We start from the raw sequence: 25,404 nt of genomic DNA, 5'->3' as shown, positions 1-25,404 counted from the left end.
GGACACCTGGAGAATCCCAGGGACAGAGGAGCCTAGTGGGCTGCCGTCAATGGGGTCACACAGAGTCAGACACGACTGAAGTGACTTAGCCGCAGTGGCAACAGCAGCAGAGACCACAAAAAATTGAGTGTAAAAGGACAGTGCTAGGTGTACAGCAAGCAAAATTGGGAGCTTCGTTTTTATTCCAGTGGATAATAGAGCATGTTATCAGGTTTTGTGTTGATTCCTTACAAAGCAGAGAAAGGCATCAATGGAGAGCTGTTAATCAAGTAATGTGGTTTTTGACCTCTGATATTGTATTTTTATTAGAGAAGGACTTCAACTGGAGAATACAAAATGTCTGTGGATGCCAAGAGAAGGAAAGTGTTTGACTCTATGTGTGTGTATGTGCTTGAGTGTGAAGCCTCATACACACACAAACACACCATGAAGTCTTCTCCTTTATTATCACACCAACATGGTAATGGAAAAGGAAAGCTTGTAATGGCCAAAAATATATAAACCAATATGTAACTTATGTTAGAACAAAAGTGGGAAAAAAGTATCTACATCACCAATATTACTTTGAGATAATCACGGTAACATTTAAAATGGAAAAGAACTAGCCGTACTCTTCATTAGTAACATCAGGATGCATTCCGTAGAACATGAACATGAGTTTGTGAGGAACATGAGGGTTTCAAATAAAGCAGGAAAGGAAATAAACTTCTTTCCTAGTAGAGATGTACAGATATACATGTTGATCATCAACGCTTCTGTAAACCTTTAGCTCTCGGTTTCTCTTAGAAGGTTTTGTACAAGTATTGTGAGTAACCAAGTTTAGCTGGAATCGCTGGCACTTTAAATTTATGTTCTTTAATTATTAATAGAAGACCATGTTTGCATCCTAAATATTGTCTTTGTTTTATTTAGAGAAACAGTAAAGCATCAAAGAGGAAATGAAAATGGGATAAAATGGATCATCAGAATTTTTTGCTGCTTGATTCAGTACTTAATACAAGATACCCTTCCTTTCTGACTGAGAAAACAAACTGTCTTTGCTGTCCACTCAGTGGACCAAGCCCCACTTAAGTGAATTCATGTATCTAAATCCAGTGGATTAAAACTCATGGAACTGTTACAAAAATAAAACAGAAAGCAAGCACTTTGAAGTGTTTTTGTGGAAACCACTTAGAATAGTATTTTGGGAATGCTGACTCTCAGGGAGAATTCCAGAGTGCTGATAGAACAATTCCAGTTGTTCTGACTTTTTAAAATAGTTTAAGAATAAATTTTAGAAAGTAAAGATGTCAGGTTTTTTGTTATTTTTGTTTTGTTTTATTTATTTGCTAGTGATGAGACAGGTTTATCTGTTCTTGTAAATTATTGGGCCTAAGTTCAGTACCTCTGGTATGTAACACAGGGTTCTGAGCCTGTAAAATCTTACCAAATTCTGGACTCTATAACCTCAATGGACTTTACATCCTAATAAAGGAATTAACATGCAATTATAATACCAGTTTGAATTTAATAAGCAGCACAGTAAAGATACAGAAAAGGTGCTTCAGTATTCAAAACAAAAATGATAACTTTGACCTGTGGGAATTTGGATGACTTAACCTGTTTGGAAGGTGATAGTTGAAGGAATTTTATTTTACAATGTGGAGGAATGGAGAAAACAGTCAAAGTATACAGCCTGTATAATATGCAGCAAACTCATGCATGGAAAACCCAATTTGACTGAAGCACAGTTGCATGCCAGGGAGGGTAAGGCATATGGTTGAAAAAGCCAGTTTGATTTTGACTGGACGTGGTCTTCTAAAGAAGGGAAAGCGCTGTGATGCACCAGAGGAGCAGGGAGTGGGAGTCTGGAGACTAGCATTCTAGTCTTATCCCTGCGCCTCTCTTACCCAGTGTTCTTGTGAATCATTTGACCTCCCAGGGATGGGTGCTTCAGCCTGGACGATTATGGCACCTGGTTGGAAAGTAGTGTGTCACTCACAGTGATTCTATACAGAGTGTTTTTATTCTAGGTTTGGGGTAGATGACCAAGTTAATGGTTGAATGCCAGATGAAACAGTTGGCTTATGTTCAGGAACCATATTTTATAAAGCTTTTGGATCTATAAATGGAAGAATTGTACTCACCCTGATGGAATGCTCACAATATGAGAAATAATTGTAAACTGAAAACTCCCATGAGAATAGTGAATTGCGTTGTATATCCCAGTTAACACTCATGCTGGGACATGAGCTGTTTATAATAGTGTATCTCTGTACGTATGTTGTGTGGGTTTGCTTTTCTTCTTTTTCACAGCACATTTAGTTGAATTTATTTGTTATGTATGATCAGCTTGGGCCTCTTTCCCAAGAAGAATAGATATATGGAAGTCAAAGTTCTTTATTTTGAAAATCTAGTCAAAGGGCTGCCTTGAAATAACTATCAAAACTTGTATGTGTTCTTGCCACAAGAGGAAAAAAAAATGCCGACTTTGACTTCTAAAATAAGCCTAAAGGCATTTAACAGTTTCTCCAGGGGAATCAAGTTTCCAAATGTGATGGTTTTCAACACTCAGGGAGAAAGAGAGCAGAGCCAAAACCCAATGCAGTATCTGTCAGATGTTTTGGTGGAGATGGAGGATGAGAGATAAGGAGAAAAACAAATGAAAATACAATTTCAGACTAATTCTGCTTAATTATAGAAATAGAGAAAACTTGTATTTCTGCAAATGTCTTTCTTTTAAACTAATGACCAAACAGGTTGATTCTAACAATTTATAAAATAATGTTGAATGTGTTCTGAACCAGCTCAATATTTGACTTCAATTGTATGGGTTAACAATGGAAGAAAAAAGAATCCTCATTACTATTAGGAATTAAAGCTATGCATTTTCTTTAACTGCTAAATTGGAATTAAAAAATCAAATCATCTGAATATTCCATGTACTGTACATGAATTTATATTTCATTTAGATAAACTCTAGATCACAAATCTTGTTCAACTCTAGTCTTATGTGACCAAAATAAATCATTATAATGTATTTTAGGATGTGAGTATGATTTCTTCAAATTATCAAATAAAAGTTTAGTTTCATTGGTAAAATTTCCAGTTTGTCAGTGCTTCCCTGGTGGCTCAGACGGTAAAGCGTCTGCCTGCAATGCGGGAGACCTGGGTTCGATTCCTGGGTCGGGAAGATCCCCTGGAGAAGGAAATGGCAATCCACTCCAGCAGCCTTGCCTGGGAAATCCCATGGGCAGAGGAACCTGATAGGCTACAGTCCGTGGGGTCGCAGAGTCAGACGCGACTGAGCGACTTCACTTTCTTTCAAGGTATTTTAGTGTATTTGTTTCAAACTTCTTTATGACAAATGTGTCTATATTTGTAAACTTTAATATGGTAGTATATGTATTGACTAGTTTCTAATTAAAATTTAAAGCAGAAAAACCAAAGATATTTTGCTGAGTTCACCTTTCAATTTAGAAAATACTGCTGGTCAGCTCAGTGTTTAAGGAAAACGTGATGCGCTCCAGTTTTGTGGATCATTTCGTCCTGCATTTGTGCAACAGTTCTGTGTGACACATCAGCCGTGGGTCCAGCTGATAATAGTGAACGCTAGTTATACCCAGAGGATACTTTTATAGTGAAGCTTAAGAAAGAACAAAATATTACTATAAGCTGGGAATTAGCAAGCATTTTCTATAAATAACTAGGTATCAAGTACTATCATTTTTTAATTTCCAGGTCAAATGATTGCTGTCACAACTATACAGCCCTGCCATTATATCACAAAAACAGCCACATACAATGCATTTATGAGCAAGTCTGGCTTTGTTCATATAAAAATTTGTTTATAGAAACAAGAATTGGACTGGTAGCAGCCTTAGATTGCCAGTCATTACTATAGATGACAGGCATATCCCAAAGTGAGTTCTGAGGAACTTTTGTCTCATGAGATGGTCATAAATGAAAAGGAACTTCTGGTCAAGTAACTCTGGGCAGTGCCACTTGAAATGCCACTTCCTTCTTTTATATAAATTCTGTCATCTTATTGAAGATTATGAGATGTCTTTTAATAAAATGAGCCTTCCACTTTGATTAACTCACTTCTTTTAAACAGAGACTTGGAATTATTTTTATCGTATTAACTCTTAAACATATTTTAGAATCCATTATTTAGAAGCAAGTTTACAAGTCTATAATTTAACTAATTATACAGGTTATCATACATATATCTTTATTCAAACTTTTTTTAGATTCCCAGTCAACTCATAAACTCCTCCACAAAAGTATCCAGGCTAAAGTCCCAACCTTCTTAACTTCTTGAGCTATTAAACTTATTCTGCCTTTTCCTAAATAGTCAAATGCATTACAGTTTAAGTGGACTCAAGATATATTTCCTTTGTGCTCACTTTCTCAATAAATGGATGAATGAGACAAACTTTCTCTCTCCCTTCTGGGTATTTATAATACCAAAGAAGTATAATGATGAACGTTATAATACTATATGATAACAGCTCTAGTAAGAGAAATTCTGAATGTTGTTAAACCTGTGGCGGATTCATTTCGATATTTGGCAAAACTAATACAATATTGTAAAGTTTAAAAATAAAAAAAAAAAAAAAAAAAACACAGATGAGAAGTCAGTTCAGTTCAGTTCAGTCACTCAGTCATGTCCAACTCTCTGCGACCCCATGGACTGCAGCAGGCCAGGCTTCACTGTCCATCACCAACTCCCAGAGCTTACTCAAACTCATGTCCATCAAGTTAGTGATGCCATCCAACCATCAGATCCTCTGTTGTCTCCTTCTCCTCCTGCTTTCAATCTTTCCCAGCATCAGGGTCTTTTCAAATGAGTCAGCTCTTCTCATCAGGTGGCCAAAGTATTGGAGTTTCAGCTTCAGCATCAGTCCCTCCAATGAATATTCAGGGCTGATTTCCTTTAGGATTGACTGGTTTGCTATTGCAGTCAAGGGATTCTCAAGAGTCTTCTCCAACACCACAGTTCAAAAGCATCAATTTTTCGGTGCTCAGCGTTCTTCATAGTCCAACTCTCACATCCGTACATGACTACAGGAAAAATCATAGCTTTGACTAGATGGACCTTTGTTGGAAAAGTAGTCTCTGCTTTTTAATACACTGTCTAGGTTGGTGATAGCTTTTCTTCCAAGAAGCATGCGTCTTTTAATTTCATGGTTTCAGTTACCATCTGCAGTGATTTTGGAGCCCCCCCAAAATAAAGACTGTCACTGTTTCCATTGTTTCCCCATCTATTTGCTATGGAGTGATAGGACCAGATGCTATGATCTTAGTTTTCTGAATGTTGAGTTTTAAGCCAGCTTTTTTGCTGTCTACTTTCACTTTCATCAAGAGGCTCTTTAGTTCTTCTTCGCTTTCTGCCATAAGGGTGGTGTCATCTGCATTTCTGAGGTTGTTGATATTTCTCCTGGTAGTCTAGATTCTAGCCAGTGCTTCATCCAGCCCGGCATTTCTCCTGATGTACTCTGCATATAAGTTAAATAAGCAGGGTGACAATACAAAGCCTTGACTTACTCCTTTCCCGATTTGGGATCAGTCTGTTGTTCCATGTCTGGTTCTAACTGTTGCTTCTTGACCTGCATACAGATTTCTCAGGAGGCAGGTCAGGTGGTCTGGTATTTCCATCTCTTGAAGAATTTTCCACAGTTTGTTGTGATCCACACAGGCAAAGGCTTTGGTGTAGTCAGTAAGCAGAAGTAGATGTTTTTTGGAACTCTCTTGCTTTTTCTATGCTCCATGAGATGTTGGCAATTTGATCTCTGGTTCCTCGGCCAGAGATTTCTAAATCCAGCTTGAACATCTGAAAGTTCATGGTTCATGTACTGTTGAAGTATGGCTTGGAGAATTTTGAGTATTACCTTGCTAGCTTGTGAGATGAGTGCACTTGTGTGGTAGTTTGAACATTTTTTTGGCATTGCCTTTCTTTGGGATTGGCTTGAAAACTGACCTTTTCGAGTCCTGTGGCTACTGCTGAGCTTTCCAAATTTGCTGGCATATTGAGTGCAGCTCTTTCACAGCATCATCTGTAAGGATTTGAAATAGCTCCACTGCAATTCCATCACCTCCACTAGCTTTGTTCGTAGTGATGCTTCCTAACGTCCACTTGACTTTGCATTCCAGGATGTCTGGCTCTAGGTGAGTGATCACACCATCGTGATGATCTGGGTCGTGAAGATCCTTTTTGTACAGTTCTTCTGTGTATTCTTGCCACCTCTTCCTAATATCTTCTGCTTCTGTTAGGTTCATACCATTTCTGTCCTTTATTGAGCCCATCTTTGCATGAAATATTCTGTTGGTATCTCTAATTTTCTTGATGCGATCTCTAGTCTTTCCCATTCTGTTGTTTTCCTCTATTTCTTTGCATTGATCCCTGAGGAAGGCTTTCTTATCTCTCCTAGCTATTCTTTGGAACTCTGCATTGAAATGGGTATAGCTTTCATTTTCTCCTTTGCCTTTAGCTTCTCTTCTTTTCTTAGCTATTTGTAAGGCCTCCTCAGACAGCTATTTTGCATATGAGAAGTACTAAATCATAATTAAGAGGTCAGAAAAGACTTTCAAAGGAAGCCCATCTATGTATAATTTTCAAGCTAGCTACAGAGAAGTGGAGAAGCAGCAGGAACAGAGATAAGGAAGCAAGATTGCCAGACCTATTAAGCTGACATCAGTTCTAGATGTCTGCCTCAGAGATGCGTGGGGGTTTAAATTAAGCAGGTCTTTCCTGATTCTCTAAAGTTAGTGAAGATAAGTGGAAAGTTGGAGAGAGAAGCTTGATCATGTTAGTACGCTAATCATGTAGCTGTAGCTGAAATGAGGAGGATGGATCAGAGGGTGCTATGCTGCTTAGTAATGGGACTTTTCTTCAGTTACTCTATAATTTTCCCAGGACATCTACCACTGATGACCCATTACTCAGATCGTTCCTCAGACAAGCAACATGCCACCCAGCTTCCTATGTTCTGTTGAGAAACCAGGAGTCAGGTAATATTTTTTTCCCTACAGCCATCTGCTTTAACATTAAACTCTATTTGGAGATATTGAAAAATTCAAAAGAGTGAAAAAATAAATATTTTTAGAAAATTCAAAGGAGACTTTACTACATATTTGCCTTTAGACAAAAGCTGACACCCTGAGGCCAGCCTGACTGCTGCACCTGAAGGAAATCATGGACTGTGAAGGCAAACCTGGGCCGTTTCCTCAGCAACAGCAATTAACCTGGAAGAGCTTTCCTTTAGGTCTGTTTTAGACAACAGAACTGGTGGGCATACAAATAGACACAGGTGTAATTACAGACCCTTTGTGTCCCTGTTCACCTGCACTGTTCATTTACAAACACATGAGTTATTTCTGGAATTTATTCTTAATTAGAATGTAGCGTAATGTTGTATTTGCTGAATAACAGTGTATGAAATATGTCTACTTAGCACAGTGAAGCATTTACAAAGATGTGAAGGTTTTTTTTTTTTTAATTCTTTTCTTATATAGTACAAATTACTCTCTGTCAGCAGCTGGACCCTGGAATATCATGCGTGTGTGTGTCTGTGTGTGTCTCTCTCTGTGTGTGTGAATATACACACACATATGTGTGTATATGTTTGTGTGTAGACATAAATGTATATATCACAATCATATATATTCACAAAAACATATATACACATTTATATGTATATTCTGAAGGAGATCAGCCCTGGGATTTCTTTGGAAGGAATGATGCTAAAGCTGAAACTCCAGTACTTTGGCCACCTCATGTGAAGAGTTGACTCATTGGAAAAGACTCTGATGCTAGGAGGGATTGAGGTCAAGAGGAGAAGGGGACAACAGAGGATGAGATGGCTGGATGGCATCACTGACTTGATGGACGTGAATCTCAGTGAACTCCAGGAGTCAGTGATGGACAGGGAGGCCTGGCGTGCTGCGATTCATGGGGTCGCAAGGAGTCGGACACGACTGAGCGACTGATCTGATCTGATCTGATCTGATCTGATGATTGGTGGTGGTTTAGTTGCTAAGTCATGTCCAACTCTTTGTGACCCCAGGCACTTCTGTCCATGGGCTTTCCCAGGCAAGAATACTGGAGTGGGTTGCCATATCCTCCTCCAGGGCATCTTCCCAACCCAGGGATCAAACCTGGGTCTCCTGCACTGCAGTCAGATTCTTTAATGAACTGAGCCACCAGGGAAGGCATGTGTGTATGTAATATACATGATTTTATATACTGTTTCTATAGTTTATTCTGACTAGTTAACATGCTGAGACATGTAACTTATAATGTAAAAACTGAAGAGTATGTGGACTTTTGTGGTTGTGATAGAGGATCAGGGGTTAAAAGGCAGTGGGACAAAGCCATGGGTTAAGCTTTTGGGGAATTAGATCAAAGAGGAGCTTCCTTGGAGCTCCAGTTAATATCAACAAAGCAGAAGCAATACATTTCTTCTCTGAACATTTTCCTAGTTTCTTTGAGTATGCTCATCGTGGCTACCAGACTCATTCCTCAGTTGTGTGAATTCAGGAGAAAGTAGCATCTCTTGGAGGAAATGGTGCCAGAGCTTTGAAGTAGCACAAGTCTGTCACTAGAGTCTGAAGCATTTCCACTACCATTGTGACTGCCCCACTTGAAGGCTTATTATGAGCTAGAAATACAGTTAAAGATCATTTAAAAAAAAATGATTTCTGTTGATGAAAAATCTGCCTTCATGCATTCAGCTTGGAGTGAGGAAGACTATTTGGAACAGTATTTTACTGTATTTATGCAGGCAATTTTACTTTTTATAAGTATGCAATTTTACTTTTAAAAAGTAAAATTAAATTTACTTTTTAATTGGAGTACAATTACTTTACAATATTGTGTTAGTGTCTGCTGCACAAAAGTGAATCAGTTGTATATATACATGTATCCCTTAACTGTACGCAGGTTATTCTTTCTCATCCATCAAGATTAGTGGTTCCCAAGTAGCTTTGGTTTTCCTCTAGTAGAGCTTCCATAAGATAACTTGAGATACAGTCTGAGCCTGCAACGATGCTAGCAAGAGTCAGATGAGAGCTTATGTATATTTACAGTTATAGAAACATAGGCAGCAGGGGGACATATTTCATCATATTTTTTCTGCACTTGAAAATATTTTCCTGAAACTTGCAGCCAAGGTGTAGTAAGTGAGTGCTGTGAGGCAATAAAATAAAAACTTAAACTGTGAGTAGAAATATACTTTAACAGAAGTCATGGAATTAAATCTTCTTGAAATAACTACAACTATTTAGAACTTTGGTTGGTTGGTTGCCGCATCTCTGAAATAGCTTCAAAGTTTGTTATCACTTATTTGAGTTCTTTTATCAAAAATATTTCTGTAGGTAATTCAACTATTTCTTAGTTTCCTTAGATAGCTAGGCTTTCTACACTTTATTTTACCGACAGCAGGCCCAGACTGCTAACTTATGGAGGAAATTTGATGTCATGAGAAAATACGATTATCTACTATTACATCTATTCCCACTTTCATGTTTTTCTGCTGTCTTACGTAGGTCTCACATTTTTTTTTGCAAAGAGCTCATGGTGATAATAAATGAGAAATTTAGGGAAAACCTGGGTGTTATATTTTTAGCATACAAGAAATACAGAATTCTGGCTTTTTTTTTCTTCATTCAGAAAAGCAGGATAAACTTATTTTTTTTTCCATACCTTAACTTGTCTATTCAACAATCTAATTTTAGTTAAGTTAGAGCAAAATAACAACATTGTCCATGTGGATTGCAGTCTGGGCATCCAGGATGCAATCCTTTTTTTTTTTTTTTTCTGCATAATATTTCCTCTGACCAGTGTGTCTCCTCAGAGCGCACTCTCATGATCACTGAACTTTCCTGGAAACACGGTGGCATGCCATAGATACACATCCGCGCTGGCAGCACATGTGCACGTATCTTTCAAGGAGGATAGGTCCACTGTGGCTACAACCAGAACAGGATTGTTTTTCAGTCTTACTCTCAGAATAGGAATTGATGCAGCATCAGCTTTATCTCGAAATAATTAAAGACTTACAGGAAGGTTACAAAAAAGGGTACAGAGTTCCCCTTCATGCCACTTCTCCTAATGCTAATATCTTGTTGTTGTTGCTTAGTCACTAAGTCGTATCTGACTCTTTGCTACCCTATGAACTGTAGCCTGCCAGGCTCCTCTATCCATGGGATTTCCCAGGCAAGAGAACTTGAGTGAGTTGCCATTTCTTACTCCGGGGGATCTTCACTACCCAGGGATCGAACTCACGTCTCCTGCAATGGCAGGTGGCTTCTTGACTTCTGAGCCACCAGGGAAGCTATAGTGCATAGCCATAATATAGTGGTCAAAAGCAGGAAAGTGATATTGGTGCCATTCAGTTAACTAAACAACAGGCCTGATTTAACATTCACCAGTATTCTGTTTTGTTTTGTTTTAACAAATGTCCTCTTTCTCTTGTAAGATCTGATCCAGAAATCTCACCTTGTTTATCATATTCATTTGTCCACACTGTTCATGACAGTTCCTTAGTCCTTTCCTTGCCACTGATGATCTTAACACTTTTGAAGACTCCTGGTCAGTTATATGCAGCATCTTACTCAACTTTTTCTCATGATCACCCTGAGCTTCCACATCACTGTCAAGTTGTCAGTTAGACCACACATGAATGCTGTGTCCCCCGCAGTGCTGTGTGGCCAAGGAGGCTCCAGGCCAGCATGACCTGGCTCTGATGATGTCAGCCTTGACCCACTTGGTTAAGAGGGGGTCAGCTAATTTTCCTCATGTAAAATTACTCTTTTCTCTACTGCTACTGCTAAGTCACTTCAGTCGTGTCTGACTCTGTGTGACCCCACAGACGGCAGCCCACCAGGCTCCCCCGTCCCTGGGACTCTCCAGGCAAGAACACTGGAGTGGGTTGCCATTTCCTTCTCCAATGCATGAAAGTGAAAAGTGAAAGTGAAGTCGCTCAGTCGTGTCCGACTCTTAGAGACCCCATGGACTGCAGCCTACCAGGCTCCTCCATCCATGGGATTTTCCAGGCAAGAGTACTGGAGTGGGATGCCATTGCCTTCTCGGCTTTTCTGTACAGTCTTAGCTTTAGACAAAGACACATGTATTTCTTTTACATTTACTAAATTTTGTATATTCACTATACTCTTTTATGCCTCAGTTTTTCTGCCTGAGAATTATAATACTGGAACCTTACCCTCATCTCAGTGTAAAGTTAATAACACTGTCCTTTGGAGGTTCTCAGATAAAGGCCACTTTATAACTGGAAATGATCACTCTATTGCATTTTAAATAAGAACATAAATAGAATGGTTAAAAGTAGATTGGCAGCATGTGCTCACTTCACACCCAGAACTAGAGGGACATCTGTTATATATGTGACAGGCCAGGCCTGAAATCTGGTTCTCTGAGAACCAACTAGTGTTTGTTCAATTTGGCCGAAGCCAGCCTGATGAAACAAAGAGCACGTCGATCACATTCTATCTATTTTGGCCATAGAACTAACCCACGAATAACCACTCATTGATCAGGGCAACAAAATACTTTTTAAAAACTGTCACATTTGACATTTCTGCTGTTCTTGTAAGGGAGGAAACTGTACCTTGGCATGCCAACGATTCTGAATCCTTATGCAATAAATCAGCTTCATCAGTTTGTGTCTGATGATGAAGAATCCCCACCAATGCAGAGAAAGGCAGCCTTTGCACAGAGGTTTATCAGCTGTCTCCTCTATTTTCCTTTTGGAATGTCCCTACTGTTGGGCCTGACACAATATGCTAAGGGGAAATTGGGCACTTACAGGTCTAGCCGAAAGCAGTGGAAGGAATACCAAAGAAGTATCTGACTTACTTGCCTCCCCAAGCTTCACTTTCTTATTTGACAAATGAGAATAATCATATACTTCTCTCCTTAAGTTATTGTGAGGATTAGATAGTTCATGTAACATCTTTGGATAGTAACAGACATAGTAAGTCCTCAAGAAAAAAGAACAACAAAAAAACCCCTCGTTTTCTTTGTCTACCTTTCTCTACCATCTTGCATACTGATGGATAGTACTCTGCTTAGTCGCTCAGTCGTGTCTGACTCTCTGTGACCCTATGAACTATAGCCTGCCCAGGCTCCTCTGTCCATAGGGATTTTCCAGGCAAGAATACTGGAATGAGTTACCATGCCCTTCCCCAGGAGATCTTCCCAACCCAGGGATAGAACCCAGGTCTCCCACATTGCAGGCTGATTCTTTACCATCTGAGCCACCAGGGAAGCCCAAGATACAGATAGATCTGAGTGCAAAAAAAAAAAAAAAAAAGTAAGGAGGTGAGCACTTGCTTAAATAGTTTTATATAATATGCAGCGCATTTCTGGAAAACTGTGCTATGCCAAAGAATAATTCAAAAGAGTTTGTCAAATCATCTGGAAATCACCTAACATCTGCTTGCAGACCTTGTCTAAAAGACAATGATACCGAGGTATGTTTACAGGAATTTAGCTTTTTCTTCAAGAAAATGATCTCCATGGGAAAATAAACTGGAAAGTGGACTAGAAGGCAAGTTCCATGATGACAGGATCTACTTTACTGTGACATCCAGTGCCTAGCACCGTGCCGGACATATTGCATTTATTCAACAAAGATTATTTAGATGAATATTGCTATATATTTCTATAAATTAATAGCACAGGATCTGGAATGTACAGTTTGTTTACCATCATATGAGCTGGCAAGCTATGGATAGAAATCCTGTTTTACCATTTCACTGAAAGGTAATTTCATGTCCCCATACTCCACGATAAGAAAGGAGACTTCTAAGTTTCCCCTAAGTGAGACAAAGTCCATGCTAAGATTTTATGGTGCTAACCATTTTATGTGCATTTGTTCACATACTTCCCTATGTACTTCTAATATAGGCAGCAGTGAATCTGTCATATAGATGAAAAAATTGGAACATCCAAATAGCTTTAACAAAACATTTTGTGCATTTGATACAGAAAACCAGTATTTGAACCTAGTCGGTTTCCAAAGGTCATATACAGTCTTGGGTCACACTGGCACACTTTACTGGCTGTCCACTGTTCCAAAACTCTAGAGCCCTTTACCCAGCCAGTAGAATAAAGCAAGCTCCATGAGGGCAGACTGTACCTGTCACATTCATTTCTGTATTATGTGGCATGTCAATTAGTAGAAATTTAGTTAATGACTTGGGAGTGAAGGACAGAGTGTAAATTATTTTAGCCTGTTTGTTTGTATAGCCTGTCATAATGTGTGCGTGTATGTTTGCCCACTTATTTCTACTTCTGATTAAGTAGGTACAGACTCTCTTTTAGGCTCCCAGTTATCTGATTTGGCTGTCCAAGCAATTGGCAAGCTGTGCATAATGATGAATATACTGGTAGCTTTACTTCCCCACTAAGTGCATCCAAGTAAAAGCACTGAAAGTCGTACGATTCTTGCCACTTAAAATCTGACACCTAATATATTAGGTATTAGAGTGTTTTGTGCTTACCTTTAGCTCTTCTTTGGTTTAGGTGATTAAAAAATGCCTGTTGCTGTCTGTATGTGCAACATGCTTCATTAACAGTGATTTATTTGGGAGTTTAAGCAGAATTGGCACTCTGCAGCACACCAGTGGGCAGAAGGAAAACAAACGTGAGATGGTTGCTAAAAACCCTTCTTTCCTGTTCTGTTGGTAGGAGCCTTAAGAAAATTTGCAAAGTTTACTACCCAATACCCAGAAAGCAAAACTAAAACTGTAGTCTCTGGGCAGGATCAGCTCCCCCAAGCCACCCAAGTTCCTCCATGCATTCTCCTCTGATGCTCAAGAGGGAATCTTATGGGTTATGAGTTGTTCCTCTTTGGCACAGTGAGCTTCCTGCATCCATGTCTCTCCTAAAGCCACATTCTTCCACTGCTTGTCCATCTTCATTTCCCAAAAAGTTTGCCTTCTCAAAGTTATGCTCAACTTTTTTAGTAGAATCCCGCTAAAGAGATTTTCTCTTACATTGCTTTCAACAACGCTGAATCATCACTGTCACTTTGCTGAAGAGAAAGTGTTTCAGTCTTTCAGTCATGTCTGACTCTTTGTGACCCTAAGGACTGTGGCTCTCCAGGCTCCTCTGTCCATGGGATTTCCCAGGCAAGAATACTAGAGTGAGTAGTCATTCCCTTTTCCAGGGGATCTTTCTGAACCAGGGATCAAACCCCCGTCTCCTGCATTGCCAGGAGTCACCAGGGAAGCCCACCGAAGAGAAAAGTAAGGCTAACCAAGGTTAAATGACTTGCCCAAGGTCAACAACTAATGGTAGATATGGGATTTAAAACCTCGTTTGTGTTAATTTGCAAACCATGTTGATTTTTTTTTTTTTTTTAAACCATGTTAATTTTGTCATGTCTATTTGAAATGCTGTCTGGAAAGGATTCTGGGACTGCCCCTGGGCTAAGCAGGAGAAAGTACCATGCTCTGTTAGCATTGTCTTCCCCAGGCCTGGGAAGTGAATCATGGAGGTGTCGAGTCTTTTTCTGTCTTCTGTTATGATCTACTTCTGTTGTCCTTTTTTTGTACTGAGAGTATACATTCTAAAGCAAAAATAAAGTAACTGAGAAGCAGACTAAATAAGAGGGAAGTGCCATGTATCTTTTACATTACAATTGCCTGTTTTTCTAATAAGCCTGTATTATAGTATTCAGTATTTAGGAGAATTTCTGTAGTGTGGATAAACATCTATACTATGAAGTTCAATTTTCAGGGTTGCTTTCTACTATGATGGAAATATTCTATATCTTGTTGGTGGTAGGGGTGATATACTGCATAATTTTTAAAATATTTTTTTTAATTTTTGTTTATTTATTTGTCTGCACTGGGTCTTGAGTGGCGTGCAGAGTCTTTCGTTGCAGCAAGTGGAGGCTTAGTTCCCGGCCAGGGACTAAACCTGGGCCCCTGCATTAGGAGGATGGAGTCTTAACCGCTGACTACCAGGGAAGTTCCCGTGACTGCATAAATTTTGGAAATCTCAATAACCTTTATACTAAGAAGAATACATACTCGTATATGTGAAATATACTTCAGTAAACTTGTGGGGAAAAATACTCAGAGTTTATGTCCTGTCTCCATTACTTATCAGCTCTAACTAAAGACAATGTACTTACCCCTTAAATATAATATTGTTTTCTCCCTTAAAGAGTTGTTTTAAAGATTATATGAGTTAATACTTAGGAAGTGACTACCATGCAATACGTGCTTTGTGATGTCTATTTGTCATTTCCTTAGTTATTTCATATTACGTTCTACCATGGCATTGCCTCCAGAATTGTTTAATAGCTTAATCACACATTCTTTTATTTTGCTTATAAATTACATATATTGAGCTGGAAACTTTCACAAATAGATCTTTCATATATGGATAATTGCATAGTATACATAATATATATAATTGAATCTTTGAATACAAGGCTTTTCTATTTTTATCTAAATGATGCTAGAACACCACAAAGTATATCTGTTCATTTTTCAATTGAATTTTAAAAGTGTTCAGTATGTACATGTTCCTAAATAAATATTTATTCAAACCGAGGGATTGCAATGTGTATTTTAACATAATGCAAACATTATACATGGTAAGATGTTTAGGGTGAATTTGTGATATATACTTAGAAAACTAAGCAAATAAATAGAAAATTCTTAAGTCTTTAAAAATCTAACTATTACAAAAAGGAAAATATTAGTATACTCTGGGCCTTAGTTGAAAATTCATTAACCAAATTAAATTATGTAGCTAAATTTGGAAGAAAGTGGAACCAGGTACTTGTGTGTATGTTTATGTATGTGCATCTCTCATTGGGAGTGATTATAAAAGGAAATTGAATTGTCATCATTTATAAAAGAAACTAATATATATAATATCCCCAAATCGAGAAATAGTAGTATAAGCATTTTTATGAAGATTAAGATACTTGCCAGAAAGGCAACTTGTTTTCCTTGGGAAGAAGTTCTGTCAGGGAGTAGAAGTGTTTAAGCTATGTTTATGAATCACTTTAATAAAAGTAAAAAGTAAATACAACTTTGGAAAGTTGTACAGTAAGTGATTACCTGGTGGAGACTATGAATAGTAGATATGTATTTATGGCTGGGTATTAAATTGCAGTAATGGAACCATACACAGAACTTAAAAGCAATGTATCAGTATCTCAAACAACTTTGATGTGTGAGAAGATGGTGTCATCTGAGAAATTGTGAGATGTCTAATTGGTTATGGCAAAGACATACTGACCACTGTTCATTTGACAGATTAAATCCTTTGAATGCACACCCTTTCTCTGATATATGATGCATCAGGGCTTCAGTGATTCTTAGAAGCAACCTGATCTAGATCTTCCTTTTATTGGTAAAGAAACTTGCCCAACAAGTAAATAACAGGACTGACCTAGGAACCACGTTGTTCTGAATCTCAATCCTGTGATCTTTTGAAATGGCACAGTGATTATTGGAATACTTTTATTTTTTTTTAAGATGGTCTCCTGAGTAGCAAAGTGTAAAGGTCTAACATCAATGTAGAGTAAGGTTTTATAAGGAGAAAGTGTGTTGAAAAAGTAATAGTGCATATATACTCTAAGAAACTTTAATAAGAGATTTTTCAAAATTAGTGTGTAGAATCTTTTGGCACTCAAAATGTGTAAAAGATGTCCTTCAATGACTGAATTGATAAGATGTTGACTCTGCTTTTATGCCAGAGTGAATATTAATATAATCATTATATTTCTGGTTAAAATTGCCACAAGTGGCAGACACCACATGGTCTAGAAAGCCTTTAAAAATAGGGGTAATTGTCTACCTTAGCTGATCCTCTGTAGTTCCTCAAAGTCCTCTGTAATATGATCTTATGATGGAAATAGTCCCAATCAGCTATTGAGTAGGTGAGTACCATCTATATAAGATGGTACATCTCGTGTATGCCTACCTGTTGGTTAATTGATGCAGTTTTCCAAATGTATTATTCAAACATTTTATATCTTCTTTACACTATTCTCTTCATATTTTAAGATGCTTGGGACACGCTATTCAAAGAGAAACCAAGCAAGACACATTTTCTCACCTTCCTGGCAGACTGCTTATTGCACTGTCCACTGAAGCAGGGACGATCTCAAAGAAACAGTTGTGGAAATATGTTTCTTGTAGAATATAGAGTAAAAATCTGGTGCAAGGAGACAATGTATTAAGCTAATTTGATTGATATTAATTTTCATTGTCCAAGAAAAACCTGTAGACCAGATACCGTAGGATACACAGTATAGAGTATCTATACCACTAAGCTGGTATACAAACTAAGTTATATAATCAGTAATCTTTTCTACCCAGCTGAATTGTCATGCCCTTGTGGATAGAGACCTTGACCTTGACTCTGCATTCTGCATATAGCCATGTGAATAATGAGCACTCAAATATATGTGTTGACTGATTGAATATTAAGATTTGACTACATACCATCTTCCCTTGAAATGATTGACAGCTGGCTTTCTGAGGAAGCTGAATTTCTGTCTTGCTTTCAGTTCTGCTCACTGCTTTCTTGCCATTATGATTGACTGCACCCCTTATTAGTTAATTTTAGAATTAGAAAATGCTCAGCTATACACTGGGAACTGTGGATGATCATTTTTAACATTCTTGCCTTAAGAATGGCTGCATTCTAAATAGTAATTAGCCAGAAAATAATCATTCTTGTTGTTTTTACACTTAAAGGGAGAAAAACTTCACAGTTGTGTTCTTGACAAGAAGAATTATGAATTGACACTAGTGAAATATGGTCTTCTAACAAAGTCTCAGCTCTAAAACCCATGCTCCACTTTATATTATGAATATCACACAGATTGTGTACCTCTGATCAGTGATGCTGGCTTCTGTTTCTGCAGAACAGCATGAAAAGCAGAGTTAGAAAAGAGGCAGCATCAGAACTTTATGTCATTATATGAAAGACACATCACTTTACTTACATTTCTGTCCATGTGTTAGAAAAGAGAAGTATGAAGTAGGAAGACATAGATTTGAACACTGGCTCTGTTGATTTAGAGATGTTTGACCTTGAACAAGTTCCGTAGACTCTCATAGTCTAATTTCCAGTATTATAGTTTTATAGAGGATAGTGACATCTGACCCCGAAGTGTTGCTATGAAGGTTAAATGAAAAGGGAATATCAAAGCACATGGTAGACACATGAAAGATGTTAGCTAAATTTATTCTTTCTCTGACACTGTTTATTGATTTCCTGCTCTGTGCCATGTACTATCCCATGAGCCTCTTAAATACCAATGATTAAGACAAATATTCCTACCTTTATGAAGTTTACAATCTGAGAGGAAATTTGAACTTATAATAATAATAATAATGGAGATTTACTTTTAAAACATAAATTGGGTAAAGTTTACAACACATGTGTGCAAAAGACAGGGTTCATGGTTTGAGTCCCAAACTGTAGACAAGCAAGTCTGTTTACAAAGATTAAGTGACTTTCCAAAATTGATAACTAGTGGCAAAACCTGGAAGAAAGAACTTAATTCCAATCTAGTGTTTTTATACATGAGGTTGTGAAAAATAACATACTTAGTATTTAGAGACGCAGATCCCCTGTTGACCAGAGGAGACAGGCAAAGGGCAGGACTAGATATTCTGTGATTCTGGGGGTTACATGTAAAGCAGATCCCCATACAGGGAAACCAAATATATTCAGAACTTTCCCCTGTTTAAAATCATCCCCATCCTCCTCCTAATCTTCATATTCAACTCTTTTCTCTGGCCAGGGAAGGTGAGGGTGGAGAACTGCATAGGGTCTCAGTTGTGGCACGTGAGATCTGCATGAGGGCTCCTCTTTGTCTGCCCAGGCTTCTCCGTAATTGTGGCATGTGGGCTCCAGAGCTCATGGGCTCAGTAGTTGTGGCGCATGGGCTTGGTTGCCCCATAGCATATGGGATCTTAGTTTCCCAACTAGGGATCAGACCTGCCTCGCCTGCATTGAAAGACAGATTCTTAACCAATGGATCACTAGAGAATTCTCCACAGTCTTTAATATATAGTCAACATCCTTTGGGGATCAGGCCCGTGGCTTAGGTGGTGGTGTACTATCTTTAACAAGGGAGATTACTAAGTGTCAAGGTCCTGTCCTCAGTGCCTTCCATACTTTCTCTTTAGACTACACAATAAGCCTGCATTATGGGTATTTTGGACATGAACTTAAGCAAGCTCCAGGAGATAGTTGGAGGACAGGGAGGCCTGGTGTGCTGCAGTCCATGGGGTTGCAAAGAGTCAGACATCATTTAGCAACTGAACAGCAACATGGGTATTATTGTCATTACAGATGAGCCACACTGCTAGAGAATGTAGATTCAAGCGTAGTGTCAGATGTGAGTCTGTCCACTTTGCTCCTTCCATTATCTTGCTTTGCAGTAACTTGAACACTCTCTAAATTTTCATTTTCCATGTCCGTGTCACTTGACTTGGCATTTCCTTCCTCCCTCTTATTTATCCTTTAAGACTCAGTTCAAACTATTAGCCCCTTTGGAGAACTTTTTTTTTTTTTTTGTATTTATTTGTTGTTTATTTGGCTGTGTTGGTTCTTAGTTGTGTCATGCAGGAGCTTTCGTTGCAGTGCAGGGACTCTAGTTGTGGCTGTGAAGCATGTGGGTTTAGTTGCCCCAAGATATGTAGGATCTTAGTTCCCCAGTCAGGGATCAAACCCATGTCCCCTGAATTGCAAGGTGAATTTTTAACACTAGTCCACCAGGAAAGTCCCTGGAGAACATTCTTGAAGCCCCTGCCCTACCCCATCCCCTGGCTCAGTTAGATGATGTTCCTTTGCATCCTTAGCACCTTGTCCTTCATAGATCTATCATGTGAATCACTGAAATACAATGACTGGTTTAAACGCCTTTTTTGCCAAGTTAACAGTGAGCTCCTTGAGGGCAGGGCTCTTACCTCTCTGCACATACAACCCCTAGCCCTGCCTCTGCCCCCTAGTTAGCACATCTGCTTATTCATAGAGCTGAAATAGAACTATTTGGATACCAGCAGATTTTTAATTTAGTAGAGTGCTAAAACTAATCTTTATGTGATTAAACCCTATATGTAGAACCAGGACATGTAAGGAAGAACTGAATCATGATTTGTCTTAAACACTATATACTGAGTTCTTCAGCATGACTGTTGGAATATGAATTGTTTGAAGAGTTGGAGGCTAGAGGAGTTTTGCTCTGTGGAGTTCTGTGTAGAGATACACTGTGGAATTCTCAATTATTCATCTCCTTCTGGCTCTGCCAGCAAAAGCTCTCCAGTCCTGTTTCATTGTGTGGCCTCCTCCCCAGGATTTACGAGTCTAATTCTTGGTCAAGGTCCCACCGTTAGTGCTGAGTACACTACCTTTTGCTACAACCACCTTAGGATAAACCAGAGAGAGCTCTCAGCTGCAGGGAAGATCCATGACTGCCATAACTCTCGCCTCATCCCACAGCTTGCTTTCTGGTTCTGGCAGAAAACCAAAATTACAAAACTTTGTATCCTGCACCACAGCCCCACATGAGATTCATGAATCTTCACCTCCCTTCAGAAAACCCAGTTCTCTACTTAAGACTGCCCACCAGACAAATTACTGTCAACTGCCCCATTATTTCTGATTAGTGAAGGTGAGCCTTACCTACTGAGAGGTAAATAAATGCCAATCGGGTTCTTGAAATCCTTCATCCTTAAAAATATACAGCTCTTAACAGAACGTGCACTGTAAACAGCATCCTATCATGAATCAAATCTTTATGGTATAATTGGATACATTTTCTAAATTAATTTTAATTGCTTCAAGAAACTGCTTAACATTGTAGATCAATCCCCAGGTCTGAGATGACATTTCCCTCACAAAATTAATTATTAATAACCTGATCATTTGCTAAAAACATTAATAGTTTTCATTGATCAGCACATCCTGTTTATCTAAAATGGCCTAATCACCATGCATGTCAGAAGAGTATTTCAACATATCCAATTAGAGACACAACCTGCTTTTCAGCCACATCAGCAGATCAGAAGTTAAGAGTCCCTTTTGTCTTCACAACATATCTAGTCTGGTTTTATCAGAAACTGAGCTATTTAAGGGCACAAAGGACAGGAGAGTTCTCTAATGATGGTTCTTCACTTTCTATAAGCTTCCTGGTAAACATAAAGGCTTCTAAGTGATCACATGGTATCAATTAATGCTAAGAGCGCTTGATTAACGAGCTTGTGTTGGTCCATGTTCTCATGTAAACCTGTGTTCCGTCTGTGTTTTTCCTGATAAGTGGCAGTGAGATGAGAAGCCTCAGGTTATCATCAGCTTAAAAAAGAAAATCTCAGGGATACAGTAGTAATCATATCTAGCATTTGTATGGTGCTGTGTGGTTTTCAAAGAGGTTTCGTTTACTTAACTAAGAAGAGTCTTTTGAAACAAGCTTGGGAGGGAGGCTCTGTGGGATAAATACCCAGGACCCTGTGACTTGTTATAACCTAAGCTGTAAAGAGAATGTGTCTCATGGTTCCTTAAATTTCTCGTTTATTCGATTAAATGATGAATAGGAAGAAGGATTCTGCTCATCTTTCAAAATCCCAGTGGGAGCTCATCTCCTTTATGAAGTCCAGAAATGTCCCTCCTTTCCTTCACAATGGCATGTCGTGTTGCAGTTTTATGAAACTGTAGGGAGCTTGTACCCCATTGGAGTAGGAGATCCCTAGAGCTAGAGCTGGGATCTCTGTTTTGGCAGGTCCCATGCCTCACTAGTGTCTGGCAAGCAAAAGGCACTCCACAGATGCATAAATCCATGACTGGCTCGCAGGATGGACGGGAGAAGAGATGAGTGAATGAGAACAAGCCAAGCACGATGGACGGGAGAAGGGATGAGTGAATGAGAACAAGCCAAGCACAGTGTGGATTCTGTTTTATTGAGGTCATGTTGCAAAACTTTGGCACCTAAAGGCAGCTCAGCTTTGTTTGATTCCCTCGGCATTTTAAAAAATACTGTGAACTGATTTCCTACATTTAAAACTTGGGAGATTTTCAAAATAAATACTAGTATTTTCAACTGTTCTTTGATAAGTTGTAAATGCCTCTGCAACCCTGGGTTTGTACCCCTCATGTTGGCCATCAGCACGAGCTGAGGGGTACCTGCCCCTTCAAACAGAACAAGCCTGTGCCCTTCTGAGGGCTCATGAGTGCCTCCTGCTTAGCCCATCCACTTTCCTGCTATGTAGATTGTACACAGAACAAGTAGCCTCTCTTCACCATGGAGTTTTCCTGTTCTAAGATTCCTGGCTAACAGAAGAATTGCTGTTCTCACTCATGCCCTGGATTTGTACAAAAGAACCTAGTAGATAGCTACTCATAGTTGGTAGGATTTTTGTCTGTAGGCACTGGAGCTGCACATTTCTGTTGTGTTTTAGGGATGAAACATAGAGTATTGGGGGAAAAATACTTGAAATCATGGGGTGGTTATTTATTTTTCACACATTTAATTCCATTCTAAGACTTCAGAATTTCTCCTTAAGGTCCATCAGGTCCTATTCTGTTCAATGACATTTCTTCTGTATTCACTATTTTGGGTATATTATTAATTGGAAAATAAAAAGCACAGCACCTGGATATTAAGGGACTGGAAAGGAACTTATAAAACGTAATTCAGTCCCCTGCCTTCGGGTTGGTTCTCTTCTAATCAGAAGCTGTTCTTACCTTCACTCAGTAGCCACAGGGATCTATCTGCCCCAGTCTCTACCCCAGTATCATTGGGAAGGAGGAAAAGAGGCTTATTTGCTTCATATTCAAAATTTAACATGCTTTCTCTTTTTCAGTAGTAGTTTTCCAAAAGTCACTTTTATTCATATTCAGTAAATTTGCAGAGACCACAAGGAGAAGTATTCCCAGATCTCATTGTCATGTCTCTTCTCCTCCACAGATTAAAGGTTGAACACAACTTTAAAGAAGCAGCCATTCTATTCACTTGTTATTGGACTTGAAACTCCTTTGACCTCGGAAACTGAAGATGAGGTTGCCATGGGAACTGCTGGTACTGCAATCCTTCATGTTGTGCCTTGCAGGTAGAGTGTCATTTGAAAACTTTTTGATTTAAAAATGCCACTGTATTTCACACTAATTCAAAAGTGGGCCTTCACTTTAGATGGCAATGATAAAATAGTAAGAGTACACGCTACTATGACATAGCGTTTGCTGACACCACTGAATGTACTCTCCTGATGGTCTTTTAGCGCCTCTTTTCATGGTGTTGTATCCAGAGCTAGACACTGATGTTTCGCCTGTCTGGTCCTTTTAGAGTTGTTTGAGCTATTATTTGGTTTGAAAGTTGTTATTTTTGCTCATTCCAGCACTCAACTGTACAGAGATATTGGGCAATAAAGCTGCTTAGTCTTGTGTATTGCCTACTTTGATGTCAGTGGATGGAACTTTATCTGGATGACGCTTTCAATGTCTTTGTTGATATCACACCATCCTTTCATACCTTTGTTTTCATTTGAGTACACCTATGGTTTAGCAGGAGCCATAAGCATAGACATGAGGCTTTTACCATACTTTCATGGCCAGCTGCTAGGCAAGGGCTTTGAGAAGTTCAGACATGCTGTTTATTACCTTCTTGGCTCTCTGGAAGATAGGAGCCTGCTAGCTGACATACAGAACTCAGTGCTGATGTGGCCTATGTCCAGTATGCACTGAGAGTTGGTTTCCAGGTTGGGATGGTGGGAGTCTTTCCATGTCTTTTTGAAATAAAACTAGTTGATCTGTTTTGTTATTCAGAGTGTCAAGTCCAAGACAGATACCTGGAATATATTTATGTTTTTATACCATAAAATAAAAGAGACTTTTTTAGTCATCACTTAACTTGATTCATGCATTCATTCAAATAATGTTACTGAGTACCTTACAGAGAAACAGAACAGTGTTAACATCTGTGGATATGCTCCTATGCAAGAAAGACACAGAAGTCTATTAGCTGAGTTCTAGAGCCGTACTGACTTACAGCTGCTGCTGCTCCTGCTAAGTCACTTCAGTCGTGTTCGACTCTGTGTGACCCCATAGATGGCAGCCCACCAGGCTCCCCTATCCCTGGGATTCTCCAGGCCAGAACACTGGAGTGGGTTGCCATTTCCTTCTCCAATGCATGAAAGTGAAAAGTGAAAGTGAAGTCGCTCAGTCGTGTCCGACCCTTCGCAACCCCATGGACTGCAGCCCACCAGGCTCCTCCATCCATGGATTACGGTAAATTACCGCGATTACTGTGTAATTAAAGGTAGTAATGGTAGTAATCCTGTATGTGGATCTCTTATGCATGCCAGACACTGCACTAAGCACTCAGTGTACTTTATTTCATTATCTCATGATCACTAAGAAGTATTTACTCTATTTTTATCACTGTTATTATTAATATTATTACTAAACCATTAAAAACTTAAGAAACTCATCCAAGGTCACCATGCTAGGAGATGGTAGAGCTAATAAGGTTCAGTCTCAGAGCTGACTAACTCCACATTCCATAGTTTTGACCAACATGTTATTCAGTCTTGTAGCTTTCTCATTGATTTCTTTAGTGTATGATTGTAAATTACTCTTTAAATTTTGGCTTTCATTCTTCCTGCTGCTGCTGCTGCTAAGTCACATCAGTCATGTCCAACTCTGTGCGACCCCATAGACGGCAGCCCACCAGGCTCCCCCATCCCTGGGATTCTCCAGGCAAGAACACTGGAGTGGGTTGCCATTTCCTTCTTCAATGCATGAAAGTGAAAAGTGAAAATGAAGTTGCTCAGTCGTGTCCGACTCTTCGTGACCCCATGGACTGCAGCCTACCAGGCTCCTCCATCCATGGGAGTCTCCAGGCAAGAGTACTGGAGTGGGTTGCCAGTGCCTTCTCCAGCTGTGGCATATAATATTAGGCTTATCATTCTTCCTAGGTTTTTCTAAATGTGAACCGCCATCCACTTAGAAACTTTAGAAAACCCTAGCTTCAAAGCCTGCACTTCTTTCCTTAGTTAGGTTTACAGCATCCTCACCATTCCCTGCTTATGGTCCTGTTGGCATCTAGCTGTCTCTTTTAGAAATATTACTTCTCACCCTCATCTGCTCAGGAGGTAAATGTCCACCACACAGCAGATGCCTCAGGTTCTGTGCCTCACTCCCTTTCTCCAGTCTTTTCATGGGCCTTGATCCTCCTGAAAGTCCTCAACTGGGACAATCTGTCTCTAACTTCTCCTGACTCTAAGATAAACGTCTACTTTAAAGTACAAGATCATGAATCAGTGTCTCAGTATTTGATTATAGCAATCTGTGGTCAAATTAACCCACTGTACACAGTAGATAACAAGAAATCAAAGGGTTAAAAACCAGTGAAGCCATTAATC

At 39.1% G+C, this 25,404-nt stretch overlaps 1 protein-coding gene across 3 annotated transcripts in view; it reads left to right on the top strand.

Annotated features, from left to right (window-relative positions):
• The window catches only part of CNTN4 (contactin 4), a 1,027,736-nt gene that overhangs the window by 475,296 nt on the left and 527,036 nt on the right, over positions 1-25,404 (top strand). For all 3 annotated transcript variants that reach the window (XM_005222675.5, XM_005222673.5, XM_059880036.1), the window contains one exon: positions 22,953-23,094. In XM_005222675.5, coding sequence (XP_005222732.1) covers positions 23,040-23,094 — 55 coding nt within the window. In that variant the 5' untranslated portion in view covers positions 22,953-23,039. The remainder of the gene's footprint in view (positions 1-22,952; positions 23,095-25,404) is intronic.

The sequence above is a fragment of the Bos taurus genome, chromosome 22 (genome assembly GCF_002263795.3).
Source record: "Bos taurus isolate L1 Dominette 01449 registration number 42190680 breed Hereford chromosome 22, ARS-UCD2.0, whole genome shotgun sequence".
NCBI lineage: Eukaryota > Metazoa > Chordata > Mammalia > Artiodactyla > Bovidae > Bos > Bos taurus.
This window is presented reverse-complemented; position numbering and strand designations above follow the sequence as displayed.